General features: G+C 47.8%; 1 protein-coding gene across 1 annotated transcript in view; it reads left to right on the forward strand.

The window, feature by feature from the left end:
- Positions 1 to 16,690, forward strand: part of LOC131282982 (lateral signaling target protein 2 homolog) — a 66,023-nt gene that overhangs the window by 43,649 nt on the left and 5,684 nt on the right. Inside the window, exon 4 of the mRNA XM_058312539.1 lies at positions 12,661 to 12,708. Within this exon, the coding sequence (XP_058168522.1) occupies positions 12,661 to 12,708 (48 nt within the window). The remainder of the gene's footprint in view (positions 1 to 12,660; positions 12,709 to 16,690) is intronic.

Consider the following 16,690-nt stretch of genomic DNA (forward strand, 5'->3'; position numbering starts at 1 on the left):
TTACCTCGCCTTTGTAGGCGAACGACCACGCATTCATTCAGCCATCTTTTGCTATGACGCCGGGCACGTTCCTCAAGGATAATAAATTGTATCGATTTTTTGTTTCACGATGCTTCTCTTGTCTGCCCTCTGCTTGTGTGTGTGTGTGTTTGTGTCTGGGGCAGGACCTTCGGACCGGGTTTTATAATCAAAAGACACGTCCCGAAGCCGTACGAAATAAAGGACCTCGTTTTCCCCGGGGCTCGTGGGGAAAAGGATGAGCATAATAGAGCAATATTTTAACGAGAATGCGCCCGGACGCTATGAATATTATCACCTCACTGCTCTGCCGTCCGTCCTGCCCATGGTCGGGATCGTCTGGCAAGGATGCGAAGGATGCACTCATTAGACGAGAACGCTTGTGCGCCATTCGATATGCGGCTCCTTCCGTTCCACCCTGCTCTACCCCCGCTTTGTTGCGAGGAATGGAATCGGGACATCTGTGCGAGTCCTGCAAGCGTCTGCGTCGGACAGTCGTAAAGGTGTGCGATGCGCAAGGCGAGGGAGGACACCGTCACAAACCGCACAAAGTACATTTCGCTCGATGTGCTTCAGCTTCCCAACCGTGATTGCGGATTCACAGACGGAACGGAACGCAGCATGTGTGCGCAAAAGGTCGGGGAACCGATGCGAGCGAACGAGCGAGCGTGTGTTCAAGTGCGGGAAAACGGCGTTCTAACGGTTTGGAAAGCTGCGTTTAGCATCACCCCATCCCGGTCGGACAAGGGTCAAGCGTGTTTATTTATTGAATGAGAGAAACAACATCTGCGCGGCCATTTAATATGCACATCTCTTCGCCAAACCGACCTCCCGGGAGGGAGGGGGCGCGGGGTGCTCACCCACAATAGCCACCGGTCATCGGCACGTACGACACATACACAATGGCCAGAGACAATGGCCACGAGACAATGGGCAAGCATCAGTCCCAACCCGTGCCATACCTGCGCCATCCCAAAAACCCAACCGAAAGCAATATCGCACTTTTCAACGGAACCGTTTTTCCGAGTTGAGATCGATCTCAACGGGTCGGGAAATGACACCCACGATCCACGGCCAGTAGGAGCCCTTGATCACGCTGACCCCTGGTCATTATCGACGCGGTTTACAATGATGGCCCGGCACGGGGGCAAAGGTGAGGTCCTTAATTGAGCAGAACACCGAAATGCGAGCGGTTAACAGCGTCATCAAAAACGGACCGAAATAAATTTTCCCCGTAAATGTTTCCAACCCTCCCTCGGCGTAGGTGAAAATGGCACTTCCATCAACGGAAAGGGAATCAATCGGCAACAATTTCGAGAAATTTCTATTGCTTTTTGAAAAATGAAAATGCTAAAATTTGATTGCTTCGAATCGGGGAGGTTTTATCAATCGCTGCCGAGCGTTCGTGAGTGGAGAAATAGATTTTCCCAGCAACCATCCGACACTGTTTGGATAACATTAAGACCAGAACCTAGTTGGGGAAAGAAAAATGGGAATCGATGGCGTACACGATTAGGAAAAAAAGGGAAAGTGAACCAAAGTTCGGAAAGATCAAAGAGAAAACAACACTTCCCTCGGTTCTTTGATCCGGCGTGCGGGAGGTTTTCCCGGACACCACTGTCCACTGCTGGGTCGAACGAGTTTTCCCTCGTCGTCAAAGTACAATCACCAAACAGTGCCGCGTTCAATTCAATCACCCGGCGTGCGAGTGTGTGTTTTTTTAAGAAGAGTGTCACCGTTTACGTCACTTCCCTTCGTAATGTCTGTTGGTGTTGCATAGAAATGGAAAATCTTTTCCACTGCACTTAGTCCCATGCTTTTCCTCACTTGCTACTCAATTGATTGGTATTGATATAAAATTGATTGGTGGGCAGGTTTTCCACATCGAAACCGTTTCTTTCTTCTTTCCGAACGGTTTTCGTGGATTTTTATTTCTTTGTTAAAAGGCGAACTCAAATTCACAGCGCTTTTTTAAATTGAACCGATCGAATTTGTTTCGTTACTTTCGTTAGTGATCGTACATCGAAAGACCCGTTTTTTCCATGCGTAATGCAAAACTCGATACAAGTCTTTCTTTTTCGGTCCGATTTTTGACGAACCACGCATTAAAAACCTTTGCCGTTCACTTCTTCTTTCCTATGCTTGATGGTCAATTTTATGTTTAACCTTTTTTGACCCTCACGAAACCAAAAAGCGCGTCCTTCAAAGGCTGTTTGTGCCGCTCGGCGGATGATGGGTAGAATATTTATTAGATGTTAAAATTTATATTATAATGGAACGGAAATTGGGAAGGAACGGGGGAAAAAAAGGATTGTCCGGTGGCCGGCGGTCAGATTGATCCCCTTTCGGAGGGCGCTCGGAGATTCGGACATGGTTGCGGCCAATGGTTTTTCGGCATCGGCCCTTTTGGCATATATTTAATTTTGCAAATATTTACATTCCCAGCAAAAACGGGCCTCCCTCTTTCTTTATATAGATGGAGGAAGAGAGAGGGTGTGAGAGAGCGTGTGGCTGGCGTGCGCCTGTTTCCGGGGAAACCAACGCATCTTGGGGTGGGATGCAATGATAATAATAATCAAACTGAGGCCGCTGGAGGCATGCATGGAGGGAAGAATATTAATGCCCTACGGCATCGAGCCACTCGGTCGAATTTCTCCACCATCGCAAGGAAGGTGGAGCTTTTCGCAAAAGAATATCATTAAAATTAATTGATGGTGTACGAGGCATGGGATTACGGCCTGCAGACCTCCGCACTCCGTTGGGGGCTCGTTTGCATACAAATAATGTATAATCAATCGATAATCCCCGGCTTTCGTCGGGGCCCGGTTGGTCAGTAGCACTGGAACGAACTGCTCCAGCAACTAATTTGAGCAACTCTTTCAAGCATTCAGGCGTGAAGACACGGACCGTTGTTACTCGGGCAGAACCACGCAATCATCCGTTTCCGTTTCGACGGCTCCAACTGTGTCTGAGTGACGTTTGACATTTGGAATCGGGTTCTCCCTCCAACGGCTCATTGTCAGCTCCATGAATATTCTAACGCTTACCATTAAACATTTATGCCTGTGCGAAGAAACGCATGGAGCGATACTTCCTCGCAGAACCGATCGATCCCTGCTCCAAACGCAACCATCTATTAATGCGCACTGTTTCGGTGCTGGATGTTAATCGTATGCAAAGACCCCTTGGAAGCGAACGATGCCCACTCCCTCGGAAAGACATGGAACGAACCCTCGGCTTTCGGCTCTGGAGGGAAAAATCGCAGTAAGAAAATTTAATTAATTCCTCCCCCTTGCTAACGATGTGTATTTAGCGATTTATGCTCACCCAGCAATGGAGAGATGGGCCTCGAGGACGCAGAGGAGCATACACACACACACAAGCGCCATGGCAATCCGGGCGGTGACTTGCTTCCATCCGAAGATCGCTCGAAGCGCAAGAAGTGAAGCGATGGAAGGAGCGAAGAAAGACGATTCGCTGATTGTGGTTATTATGCTAGCGTCCAATCGAATATTGTCATTACTTTCATGATTTATCGATCCACCCTACAAATCGCTCGATGGTCGGGATTTTGCGATTTGCATTGCGAAGAAACAATTGTGCTGCGTTGTGAGCATTTTGATTGGATTGAACGAAACGGAGGACTTCTTTTCTCCTCCACCAATCCTTACCCAACGCAAACATGCCGACACACAAGAAACCGAAAGGAACGTCTTCTTTCTTTCAGCTCTTCGAATCGAAAGAAAACAAATTTTGCAAACTCTCTTCGTCGCCCCGTGCAGCCCACGAGCGACGTCAAGTTCATCAAACTTTCACCATCGGTCGGTGCTAAGGACACCAATCGATGCCAATCTTATGTAAATGAAGACACATGGCCCTGATGGAAGGGAAAACTAAAGATCCCGGGAGAGGGGTTTTCCGTTCCGATCGCATGCACAGTTGCTATAAATTGATTCTGACGGTCGAACTCTGAACGGAAAAAAGGGTCGCCCTTGTGCGGTCGTCCGTGCGTTCGCAATTCCGTGTGCGATGTCCAATTTAATGCAAAATTTGTGTATTTATGCTAAACTGTTTGGACGCAAACGGTTTTCCCTCGGATCGACGTCCGTGGTGCACTTTCCCTCAGCGTCGGGTATCCTTCCGTTTGTTCGAAGCCGGTCGGTAATCCTCTCCTAAAGACCGGAAGCGGCAAGTGGACGCTGGAAGAAAACCTTTTTCCCAATTTTTGGTCGGTTCCGGAAACGGTTGCAAACATTTGCTTTCTAGCGTCGAAAGTGGGAGGAAGAGAGAGTTCGTTTGCACAAGTGGAACATTTTCTTCGCATTTAAATATTCATTATTCTTGTGTACGATTCCGAAACGAAACATATTTTCGTGAAGTTTATCAGAGTGCGTTGAAGGAAAAGGTTTCGAATAAGACTGTAACGACATTATTTGTATCCGAGTCTGAAATAAACGTTTTCATACTCTTTGCAATTATTTGGCGGGAATTGTGAATTCAGTTGAAACTTGGTGGTCCAATGCCATAAATAACGCGTGAAGGAATGTTTAAAAAAAATCATACCCGGTGGAATGCTTGGAAAACCGTTAACACTTGCACCAACTGTCCCGATATCCCTTTTGGCGCCAAATTCGTGTTCCTCTCGAGAATATCGTTACCCATTTTGCAAAGGGATTTGTTCGCTTACCAAACATGAAAATCCCTAATCCTTCATGCTTTCCAAAAAAAAAAAATTACAAAAAAGCAACTGTCATTTAAATCTTCACCCATATCGATTGGCAATCAATATTTAAAGTACACACACGGTGCTGTCGAAACTCGACGGGAACGTCTCCTTGTCGTACAATAAATCAAATTACATCCTTTTCTACATGAAGCTTCAAGGGGATACATTGGAGGGATAAAAAAATTCCAAAACACAAAAAGATTTTGTCCGTTACGCAGCGCATCGAGATCCTTGCTTGCTCTCGTAAGTAATTTGGCAATTTTCTACACCTTTTCCGAACACGTTTTCTCGATTGCACAACGGTCGCTTTTTTGAGTGTTCCGCGTTGCTCCCGCACACACACAATCCGGCTCCTGGTGCCTTCTCGTTCTGTTTTTTGAAAAAAAGGCGAAAAAATATCCTCCTTTACCACCGTGAGAATTCGGCTAGAAGAATAGATTTTTTGGCAAATTTTGAAAAAACCGTCTTTACCGAATTGTATTTTTTCCCTCGCCGTCCCTAAGAAGGACGGAGAAACAATACGCAGGAGGGTACAGGAATTGCGACAGTACGGTGGAAAAAGCGATGCGTTTTCCATTTCAAAAAAGCGTACGGAAAGAGAGAGAAGAATCAGTACACTCCGTCTCATGCACCGTGCAAGCAACCCCAAGTGCATTTTTGTTTTATCTCGTTTTTTTTGCTTTTTGATTTTACGATTTCTCGAAAAAAAATAAGTACGTTTATCCCAGCAGCATCTCGCTAGTTTCTTCCCAAAGTTATACGGCAGCAAGGCGAAAGGAAAGGAAGAAACACGAAGTTGGTAGAAGAAAAGGATAAGGAAACGAACCCAAAACCGAAAAAGTCCTAGCAAATTACCTTATGCAATTTCGGACCGCTTCAAAGCACAATCAGGTAGTGCAACTGGAAAGAATGCGTTTGACGATTATTCGAGATGCACAATTCTCCTTTCCCGGTCCTTCTTCGGCACCTTCTCGCTGTCCGAACGCGGCGCGACCCCTGATTAAAAAGGGACAAGGGCAGGGGTTTCCTTCGAGGGGCAAGAAAATCCCATCTTACCTGTTCAAATCTGATGCGGAAGGAGTGCAATGCGTGAGTCGAGATAATCAAAATCACCGCTGCACCAGCTCCGAATTTTGTGCGACATTTTTACGGCGGATATTTTATGAAAATGCTCCATTCCACCCCAAATGGTGCCCCATTTGAATTAAAAACGCATTCGAGTCGTTCAAAATTATTGCACCACCTCCCCGAAGCTGAAAACTCAACGAGCGGCAGAAAAACTTAACGAAGCATTTCCCGCGAGAGAAAAACTAAAAAACCCTCGGTTGCGAAAGAGAGGGCAACTAAACACTATCCGTCCCGCTCTCTCATCCATTGTTCGCCGTAAAAAACGTCATAAAAAATAATAAAAAAGTCGTTTAAAATAGTCCCCGCCTATTTTTGATTTTGAACCGCTTCACCACCACCACACCGTACCTCACGTGCCTTCGATGGTGTTGGTGACTGTGTTCGGTGGTGTGAGTGACGAACACATACAAAACTGTGTTGTGATTGGCTGCCACTAAACGGTAAAACCGGTAACCTGACTCTCAGAGACTTCGTTTGAAACGGGAAGGAAAAGTCAATACACCAACACCATCCAGTCGGTTTCCTCGTACAGATAGGATGGATGATGGTGTTGGTAGTCGAGGAAAAGTGCAAAAAATCGAATGAGCGAGAGAGAAAGAGAGAGAGCGCATGAGAGCGGGTTTGGTTCTCTGAGCATCGAGTTTTCGAGTCGAAGAAATCAGTCACTGAACATTGCTGATCGGAGGAGGTCGTCACGGACGGAGAGACGAAAATTGTGATCTTGTTTTTCTTTTGCGAAACGCGATACAACGTTTTCCGCTGGCGACTTGCGTACCTCATTTTCCCCCAAAAGCATCATCGGTGAATGTGATCTAGAGTGAACGATATTCCCGTTTTTCCACGACTTCCATGACAACCAAGTGACGCAAGTTCCCGCAAGTGAGCACACGACAAGTGTGACGTTTTGGGCGAAATTTTTGCGAAATGTGATTGCGTGTACCTGGCTTTTCCGGGCCCTGGCAGTGCTGGAAAATCGTACACTTGGCCGGTTGCACGTGGCCACCGTGTGTGTGTGTGTGTGTGCGTTTGGTGTGTTCCGTGCGCGTTGCCCATTTTCCACAAGACAAAATTGCGACCCCTCGCGAGCCCCCGAGCCCGCCAAAGTCCCGCAGGTGCCGCAGCCTCCGAGCCGCGCGTTGTGATATGTTATTGTTACCCTCGAGCTCGACGCACCTCAGCGAACCCCAGCCCTCCAGCATGGTCTTGTCGAAGGTTCGGTCCTGGGCCGCCGCCCGGGAGCATCGAGAACGCGACCGAGACCGGGACCGGGACCGCGAGGACAACAACAACTCCGTCAAACGCGAGCTTCTTCGAACGCCTTCACCTCAGCCACGATGTAAGTTTGTCAACTCCGGGGGTGACGGGGGGGTTTTCTTTCTCACCAACACGGCACACGGTGACACATTTCCTCCGGCCGCGATAAGCGCGATTACTTACGCGAGCGCCGATAAGACGGTTCCGCAAATCGAAACTTCGACGGCCTGAGGCGGCCTGAGCAGGTGGAAACTAAATAAAGCGATAAACCCCGTCATCGACTGGTGAGGCGGCGATTACGAAACCTAAGGTGGCCACCACAACAACAACCGGCCCGTCAGCTCCCCTTCCTAATCAAACAACCAACTGGTCCATCAACGTGTCGACGGTTGTTGGTGTGACGAAGGAAAGTTCTCTGTAAAGTGTCGCAAGCAACTTATAACTTTCCACTTTTAGTGTTCTTCTTTCCTTCTGAGTCGTTGCGTGAAGGTTTCTCGCATTTTTAAGCATAAAAATTGTGCGCATATTGTTTGCGTTCGTCTTTTGTTGTGCTTGCTGTAAGTTGGTATTCATCACAAAAATTGGATCAACAGGAAACATGTTGAGTTATTACGCTCGATCCATGAATCGTTGAAGTTTGGCTGCAACAAATGAAACGCAAATAATGAACGATTTGAACGCTGAAAGCCTAAGGAAATGCAATGCCAATGGCGTAACTGCATGCTTTGTTGCATCCTGCACCTTTTGTGAGCACCCCCGTCCGATCGCTGCATCCCTTCCCGTGGCGGGTCCATCCCATCCGGAGCTGTTTTCCCCCGTGATCGTCATTATCGTAGACCAAGGCGACCTTTTGCGCTCGAATCCTTGAAATTGTACAAAAAAAGGTATTCCGTTTCGGTGCCGTGTCGTAAAAGGTTGATTTTATTTTTTTGCCATTGAAGCGAGCAACATGAAAAATCGTTCTATCGGATTCGTTTCCTGTACGGCCGTACTGCGTCTTTCAACCCTCGCCACCTTCGCCACCTTCGAGCGGTAAGGACAGGTATAGACGAAGGGCCCGAATGCCAAAATAAAAAAGGATCTTCGATTTCTTCGCTTGTTTTCCCCTGCGGCGTCCTTCGTCCTCGGCCTTGCAGACGTTCCAGGGATTTTCGGAACCGGACCCCGAGGCCCGATCGGTGTGATGTATCGGAAAGTGTAGGCAAATTTTCCCATCCTTCTCGCAGGAGGATCCCAGGCTTTGATCGATATGCGAGATCGACGGCGTACACTTTTGCATTTCATTTGTCTAACAAAACGCACAAGGTGGAAAGCGGGAACCGGGAGGGATGGGAGGGAAAAACATGACTAGATCGCTATCGGACCAGGGCCGCTTTTCCCACCTTTTTCTCAATTTCTCTCCCGGAATCGGTCGGAACATGCGGCGTTACGTTTCGGTTTTCTTTTGCTGCGTTCCCGAGCAGGAAAGAAATTTTATCCACTTCAGATTCCCTTTCGTTGGGTTTCGGTTAATCCTTTCGAAGATGACTCTTAGATCCTTATCGTACGAAATTGGTCTTGCCGGGGGCCGTTGGGAACCTTTGCTAAACGTTCTACGGAAAGGGAATCACTCAAAAATCACCTCAGCAGGTACTACATAATTTTCCTCTCCAGCAGCAAGAACCTGTCCCTCCTTTTCACGATGTTTCAAGTGTTTTTTGAAGCGAAATACCTCGAACCCATTTCGCAAGCATTTTTCGTTTTTAAAAGGCATCGCACGTCGTGGTGTAGGTTACTAAACTAAATAGCTGACCAAGTACAAAGCGCAAAATGCAACGCGAATGCAAGGCGCGCTTGCAACTGACTCCGCTCGCGTAAGACGTGTATTAAATAAAATTTTGAAGGAAGAAACGCACAAATACGCGCAAACGGCCGCCATTGCCACTCCACCTTAGATCATTAGCACGCCGCGTGCAAAACGGAAAAGCCATTAATTAATTATTATTCACTTTATTTTAATTATAACAATTACGACCATCTCGGGGTGAGCGCCGCGGTTTTGCGCACGGGCGCATTAAAAGGATTATTGAAGCGCTTAATTGCAGTCAAAAAGAATTACATATAAATGAGCTGCAGCAGGTAGCTTGAAAGCGCCGAGGAGGGAGGCAGGGTGTTGTGGCAGAAATTTGTTTACCACCGCCGTCGAACAGTCCAAGGCTCGCTCGATGCACTTTGGTGCATGTAAGCCATGCCTCCGTTGCACACTATGCAACGCGCAATGGTGGTGTTTGTTGGCGAAAATGTTGCGCACATATGCATAACGAAGAACAGAAACAATTTAACTCGTGCGCAAACGGGCTAAAATAAAGCAAATAAATAGTTATGCGATAATGAGGGTGCACTAACGGCACCAACCGAACCCCGCGCGGATGGGGATTTTCACCTTTTTCCAGTTGGGTTCAGAATGGTGGTACCGAGTGGTTTTCCTTTTCTGCGAAGCTTCACGGAACGTCCCCCCCCCTTGGAAAGTAACGGAGCGAAGATTAACCCTAAGCTTTGTCAATTATCCACTCAACATCAAACAACAACCGTGGATCGACGACGTCACTCAAACGCAACCATTTCCGAGGGAGAGTTCGTCCGACTTCCGGAAGGCGGGCGGCCGAACCGCCGAAGTGTTTAGAAGAAATGGTATAAATCATCCTGATTAATGGGAGCTATCGTCGCAAACCGTCGACGCAAATTATGGCGGCCTTAAGGGGGTACTAATTGGGGGTCGGGGCGCTGAGAGTCCCGGAAGGCGAAAAACTTCCTCCCTCAAGGACAAACTCGCGAGATCTCATTTAACTTTCCGCGAGAACTGCCACCGAAGATCGTTCACGGGCGACGGAATCGCTGGAGCAGTAGTTTTTTTTATGTTTACTTTTGATTTAAATTTTCCCTCCCAGCACCCCCTTCTCCCCCCTCCCCTCACCATCCCTGGCCGTTGGGTGTGGGTAATTAATTAAATTTGGCTAATGAGCCAAATATGGCGAACCGGGGGCCAGCCTCTAGAATAATTGGGAAGATTCATAAAAAGAAACGCGCGAAACCCGGGTGGGAAACTGCCGCTGACCGACCGAGAACCGCTGGCCAATTTTTCCACCCCAAGCCAGCACGATCGTTCGTTCGTTCGTTCGTTTGGTTATCGCACATTAAAAGATTAGAACGAACCCATGGTCATTTCCAATGTAAATAAACCTCATTAGCTGCCGATGATGATGATGATGACGCTCGACGTCACGCTGCCCCGGAACCTGTCCCCCCGAATTGGGTCGGGTTTGAACGACGGGAGGCTATATTTGGCGAGTTAGGCAAATGGGTTAGCCATTTCCACACGCGCATTTCCCGCCTGATGCACCTGCCTACCTCACGCCCGGAGCCTCATTTTACGGTCCCGGTTTGTCCGCTCCGAGATGCACCTGGGACCCCGATCACGCTGGATTGGAAGGAAAAGGTGGACGGAAAATCACATGCTTATTTGCATAAACAAAAGGCCACGCCGTAGGCCATGCCCGAACGGACTCCCGGTGGACGACGGCAGAAGGTCTCAAGGCAACCATCACCACCTTTGGCAGGGTTTCTTTTCTCTTCTTGTGTGTCTTGTGTGTCTCCCAGCGTGAGGCTTTTCTTTCCCCTGATTCTATTACCCATGCAGACAGGGGTGTCAGAAATATTCAAATGGCCAACGCACACGCACGAAAGACTGTTTTGGTTCGAACTCGGGTCTGAAAAAGGGACCCATCGCTTTGGCAAATAAATTAAACACCATAGGAACCGTTTAAAGTTTTTCCTTCGGTTTCGTTTTTGTTATTTTGCTCGCAACGACAAATGTAACTGTTATTCCCATTTGCATCCCTTGCACACCGGTTTGGTTCTCGGTTTTTTTTGCTTTGCAAAAAGAAAAGCTGAACAATCACGAGAGAGAAGTACGGGCAACATAAATTCCTCGTGCATGACTTTGCATAAACCAACAACAATAAGCCAGCATAAACTGTCGAAAAGCTTCGATGACTCTACGTAAAAAATACGTTGGGACGACAAAAATATCCCATTTGCTTTTGCTGCATCCATTTTTTCGGAAACTGTTTTTTTCTTTTCCGTCATCAGCATGAAAATTGGACTTGCGATAATTAATTATGGTTTAATCTATCGGCCACCCTACCAACGGGCGATGCAAATTATGCACACATGCTCACCTTCCCGGGAAGGGATCGGGCAACGAGAGGTCAAAAGCGACCTGGCCCCGAATTTGTCATGCGTGTCGGTTCACTAAACACTGCTCACTCTGCTTGCCATTTTCCCTTTTATTTCGCTCTCTTTCCTTTACGATCACGAGTAAGGTAAGGTTCAATTTTCCCCCTCCCGAGACCGCATCGATTTGCATAAAAATATTTGGAAGTTTGACCAAACACGTCACGGGTTCGGGCAGAGGATGAATGGGATGTCGTTTTTCTCCATCGGGCCCATGTCCTGCCAGCATCCACCCGAGGGATTTTTGTTTGTCCAGCCACGAGGGATGGGAGAGCGAGAGATAAATGAAACAAATACAGCGAGTGATAAAGGGAAGAGTGCGAAAAGTCCTCGCAATTATTTATTAGGGGATGATGTGATGTGATGAGCGGCTTGTGCCATCTTGTCCGCGCCGCTCCCGGGGCCCTCCCTGGTCCCCTCCTGGTGGAAAAAGGGAACGCGTGTACCAGCAGCGGAGGGCAGAGGGAATGAACTTTCAAAACCCTCTGGGAACAATAACCCAAAGTCCGAATGCGTCCGAATGGACGAGGCTATAAAATATCGATGGACACGCCGTCGACCTATTCGAATCGTGTTTAAGGACGAGAAGAACCGGTGTTCCGGCTGACCACGACCCCGCGCGCACTCCTCTGATCCCGGGGCCCTTCGGGGCCAGCGGAAATAAATAATAGGCCTTAATATTGTCACATACTCCAATTCGTCCCGTGCGCTGCAGATGGTGTTTTTGCTGGTCGTCCACCTTCGCATTCCGCACGCCAGTAACCTAACACTTCTGCAGAGTCCTGCGTGCGTTCCTTCTTCTATTCCCTCTTCCTTTAGTGCGCTTCCCTTTGCCCGGGATTTTCTCCCCGGGCTTTTCGGGTCTTCATTTGGATATAAAAAAGGTGCTCTTTTCTCTAAGCACTCCCGATCGAAAGACTTCAGAGAATCGAAGGGCAGGGAAAGGCGGAGATGCTGCGAGATGAAAATATATCGACATGTGCACTCCGGTGGACTCTGGGGTGTTGGACCGAGGGCTACACGAACTTCATACGCTTCCCCTCGTTTTAATTTATTGCAATAACGAACCGAACGCATTGGACGTTTCCGAGTCCGAGTTCCATGTAAATAATTCACTAGCTTTAGATGGGTAAAAAACAACGATCGATATGTGCGTTTCCTCTCTGTTTTCTACAAGAAGATACACCCGTCTTTACAGCTTCTAAAATTCAAAATGGAATTCTATTAACAACCATTTCCCTGCTTCCTGTTTTCCATTGCAGATTTGAGCATAAAAACACCAAAATCACCATCGCCGCCCCGTTCGCATGGTAAGTATTCGGCATCCGATGCTGCAACTCCATATTGCGCCCAGTTTCTCCCACCATTTTGCGTCAAACGGTAACGCGTGCCCAAAATTACTTACGCAATGCACGACGAATCAATTGATTTGTTCCCCCAAACCTCCGGAAGGAGGAAGCGAACCAAACGAACCCCGCCAGTTCCAAGCCCAAAACCCTTTTTTCCCATTTGCGACATCACTTTGTTCACCCCTTTTTCCTCCGTCTGGGTGAGAGCTGATGCGTGTCCTTTCGGTTGGCACACGACCAAGATTATCGACTTCATTAGCATCATCATAATCGCCATCTCGAGCGGTCGGGCAACATCCGTTGCACGAAAAGAAATGATATCATTTTCTAGGCCTTCCAGCATTTTCGATCGGTTTGTAATTCCAATTTCCTCAATGAGGCCATCCCTTCCATCCTTTTTTTTTTTTTTTTTGGAACTGAAACTTTTCATTTTGATTGTAATGTTGATGTCTCGTGCCCTGCACGGGCCACGGCGAGTCCTGAAGATGATGGGTGAATTAGCGATTAAAACTCCAACCCGACCACGACTTGCGCCAGAAGGTCTCACCGAAGGGTTGCGACTTTCGATTACGTCAAGGACGATGAAGGAAAAAGGATGAGAAACCGAAAACCCGACGAGAATGTTTGACGTTACGTAAAGAACACGGGGACAAGCGTTTAGGCGAACCGTTAACTGAGAGACCTTGGAAGAAAGGAAATCGCATTCCCTTCAATCCTTTTCGGGGACGGGTTTTCCGGGGACACATTGTGTTGACTTCGTGGCTTAGGACGAAGGACGAAGGCAAAGAAGCGAGGTCTCAGGAAGCAGAAGGAATCAAGATTTATTTTCTCACTTAGTTAATAGTTTTACGATCGGCTTCCCGGTCCCTTGCGTCCCTCAACCCGCAGCTCGGTCCTCCCCGAAAGGTCCTTGTCGTGTGCGTAAAGGACGAGTTTTGGTAGACATTTGTTATCCTCTTGGATATGAAAATAAACTTCTCGCTAAGCATTTCGTGCATGGGGAAAAGGGTTTGTTTTCTGCCTGTCGATAATCTTTGACTTTCCGGGCGGTTTTTCGATGGCTCGATAGAGGTTGTTCTCTCTGCTTTTTTTCTGCTCTGCCGGTGTTGACAATAATACCTGGCCCGAAGACACGTGTCCAACAAAGGGATCGGGAAGATTGTAAGATGTTTCCCCATCGACATCGGCGTGTGTTTGTTGTTTTCCGGCGGAACGTGTGTTTTAAGCTTTTCTAATAGGGGAACTTTTACGTCTCACATCCCAAATCGGTGCACCTGTTCGGCAGATGATGCCGGGCGAATGCGAATACGGAAAATCCTTTCCTATAACACTCTTCACAAACAGCATACTTTTCCTATTTCCTCTTTCCAGCCGACGAGGAGAAAAGGGCATAATACTGTTATCATAATGCTCTCCGGAAGGACGATGATCATTCTAATCATTTCCATCCACCCCTCCCTGTTTCGTACCGTTTTGTTAAAATGACCATCGTGTCCTTTCCCCCCCGAAAGTGACATTTTCATTGTACACCGAACCCCGTAACTCGTAGTAATTGAATGAAAATTTAAATACCTTCTCAATTATTCACCTGTTGAAACGATCGCCCAAAAGCGACCCTTCGGATAGTAGTAACACCGCATTTACCTGCATTATCCACCTGAACCGCGCAAACGACCGCATAATAAAATGCGCCTATTTAATGCGATCGAAAGATAACGTCACCCTTGGCAGGCAGGAAAAAAAAGGTCACCAAACACCTTTAAGAGAGAAATGTGCGTGTGTGCGTGTGTGTGTGTCTGAATTATCGGCGCATATCGGAGAAGGGTTAATTTACGGACCTGCTCGTCGTATTTCGCAGTTTGTAATTCACCCAAGGACTGAGGACTTCATTTTATTACTGTTCATCGTCCTGGCATAGTCCTTGAAGGGACATCCAAGGGAGAAAAAAAACCCATCCACAATCTCCCCTTACTCCGGAGTGGCATTAAATATGCATTTATTCACCGGAACGCACCCCAATTCCAGGGGGTTGAGGCCCGTTTTTCACCCCTAGAACCCGGAAGGGTTGGCTCAATTCAAATGAGACGTCCATCGTTCCCTCGTGTTAGCGTTTTGTTAGCTATTCATCCTCGCGTCGTCGAAAGAGGAGTATCCTTTTTTCGAGTTGCGGTTCAATTGGAATATTTAAATTTCACCCCTTTTTTAAAACGCGCACACGACCCCAAAAGGATTCCGAGGGGGTTGGACTTGTTGAGGTGTAATTAGCCTAATCAAACAACACTCGGCCGACGACAAAAAAAACCCCGTTTTTCACTTGGGTGACTTTAACATGGGGTAGTAGGGAAACCCTGATTGAAGGGTTGCCGACAAGGCGGGGAAAAGCGAGACAACAAAGCGAAACCAAGAACCGCCAGAGAACACGCTGCCTTTTTATGGTTGCATCCAATTTGAATTTCACCGACCGTTCCCGAGAACCAATCCCGAGAACGGAAAATAAATCCGACGTCGACGCGGCGGCGCTACGTGACTCGCGGGATTTATGTTTTATGACGATGTTCCTCGCGCCGTTCGCTTCTGTGACCGGGCTGCTCCACGATGGCGCAGGCAACCATTTTGATTCCGGTCCGGACATGCGGGCCGGCGGGAAAAATGCGCCGCGGTGTAATTTAATTGCAATAAAAACGGTTTTAATTGAAATTTCAAATCACGACCCGGCGAAAACCCGCCGACGAGGATGTTGCAAATGATACCCTGCACTTCTCGGCCCGCTTCCTGCCTCTCGCCTGCCCGGGACCCCCTGGGCCTGGGCACCGCCGATAAAAGGGAGCAATGATTTTCGCCGCTCGCGGATTCTCGGAAGAATGGCACGAACGAACTCTCCCCTGGCTTGGGCCTCCCCGCTGGTCGCGTCCGGGCTTGGGAAAGGGATGTTGCATAAATTGGCAGTAAAAAGCCGCCGAACCCGGGCCGAACATTAAATATTCTGGGAAAGTATCCCGCTCTCTCTCGCGTTTTCCTCAGTTCGGTCTCCGATTCCCAGTCGCGCGGTATTTGTTTGTTGACCGCGGGGGCAATAAAGAAGCTTCAAAAAACCATTTCGTTCCGCGCCGGCCGACGCTCGGGAATGATGGAAAAGTGTTATGCCACACGGGCGTCTTCGTTTGTAAGTGTGTGTGTGTGTGTAATAATTGTAATTACAATCGTCGTGGATCATTTTTCTTCATTACCGCAATACTTAAGCATCGTTTTCTGCCCGTTTGCAAGAAGCGAATATTCTTCCAATTAGCGAATCGCCATCTTCTTCCTCATTGTGCACTTTTCTTTTTTGGGAAACAACGCCACAATAAGTGCCACTCTAGTCCTTGCGGTCAAGGAGCTGTCCGAATCAAACAGTTTACCCAACATCACACTCCGCCGAGGAAAGGAAAGCACGCAAATGGCCGGGGACGGAAAATTGATCCGATATAAATGAACCCTCCTCCCGCTGGGTCAATTGTTGTGGGAGGAAGGTACAATTTTCAACTAGCGTAAAATCTTCCCAAAACGAAGGGGGCGCAGCGTTTTCCCTCGAAAAACGAAAACCGAACGGACGCTCATGTGTCCGTGAAAAATGTAAAAATATCCCATCTGTCCTCCCTCCCTTCCGAAAAGTTGTAACCAAAAATGGGTGCCTCCCGCAAGAATTCAAATTTACCACGTTCAAGGGAACCGCCGATGAGATGAACAGTAAAGGGCAATCGCTTTACGAACCTCGAAACTGGATTATCGCATTTCGACAATTTATTGAACACGCGGTACCCAGGATGGCATCGCCATGGCAACCCCCTTTGGTGAGGTTTTCCAACCGCACACGCTTTAAACGCTGGTCAGTTTTGAAGAAAAATTAATGGGATTTTGCGATCAACCCTGCACCTCAACTGTGCCATCCATTCTTCATTCGTTT

Source organism: Anopheles ziemanni, chromosome 2, assembly GCF_943734765.1.
Source record: "Anopheles ziemanni chromosome 2, idAnoZiCoDA_A2_x.2, whole genome shotgun sequence".
Classification (NCBI taxonomy): domain Eukaryota; kingdom Metazoa; phylum Arthropoda; class Insecta; order Diptera; family Culicidae; genus Anopheles; species Anopheles ziemanni.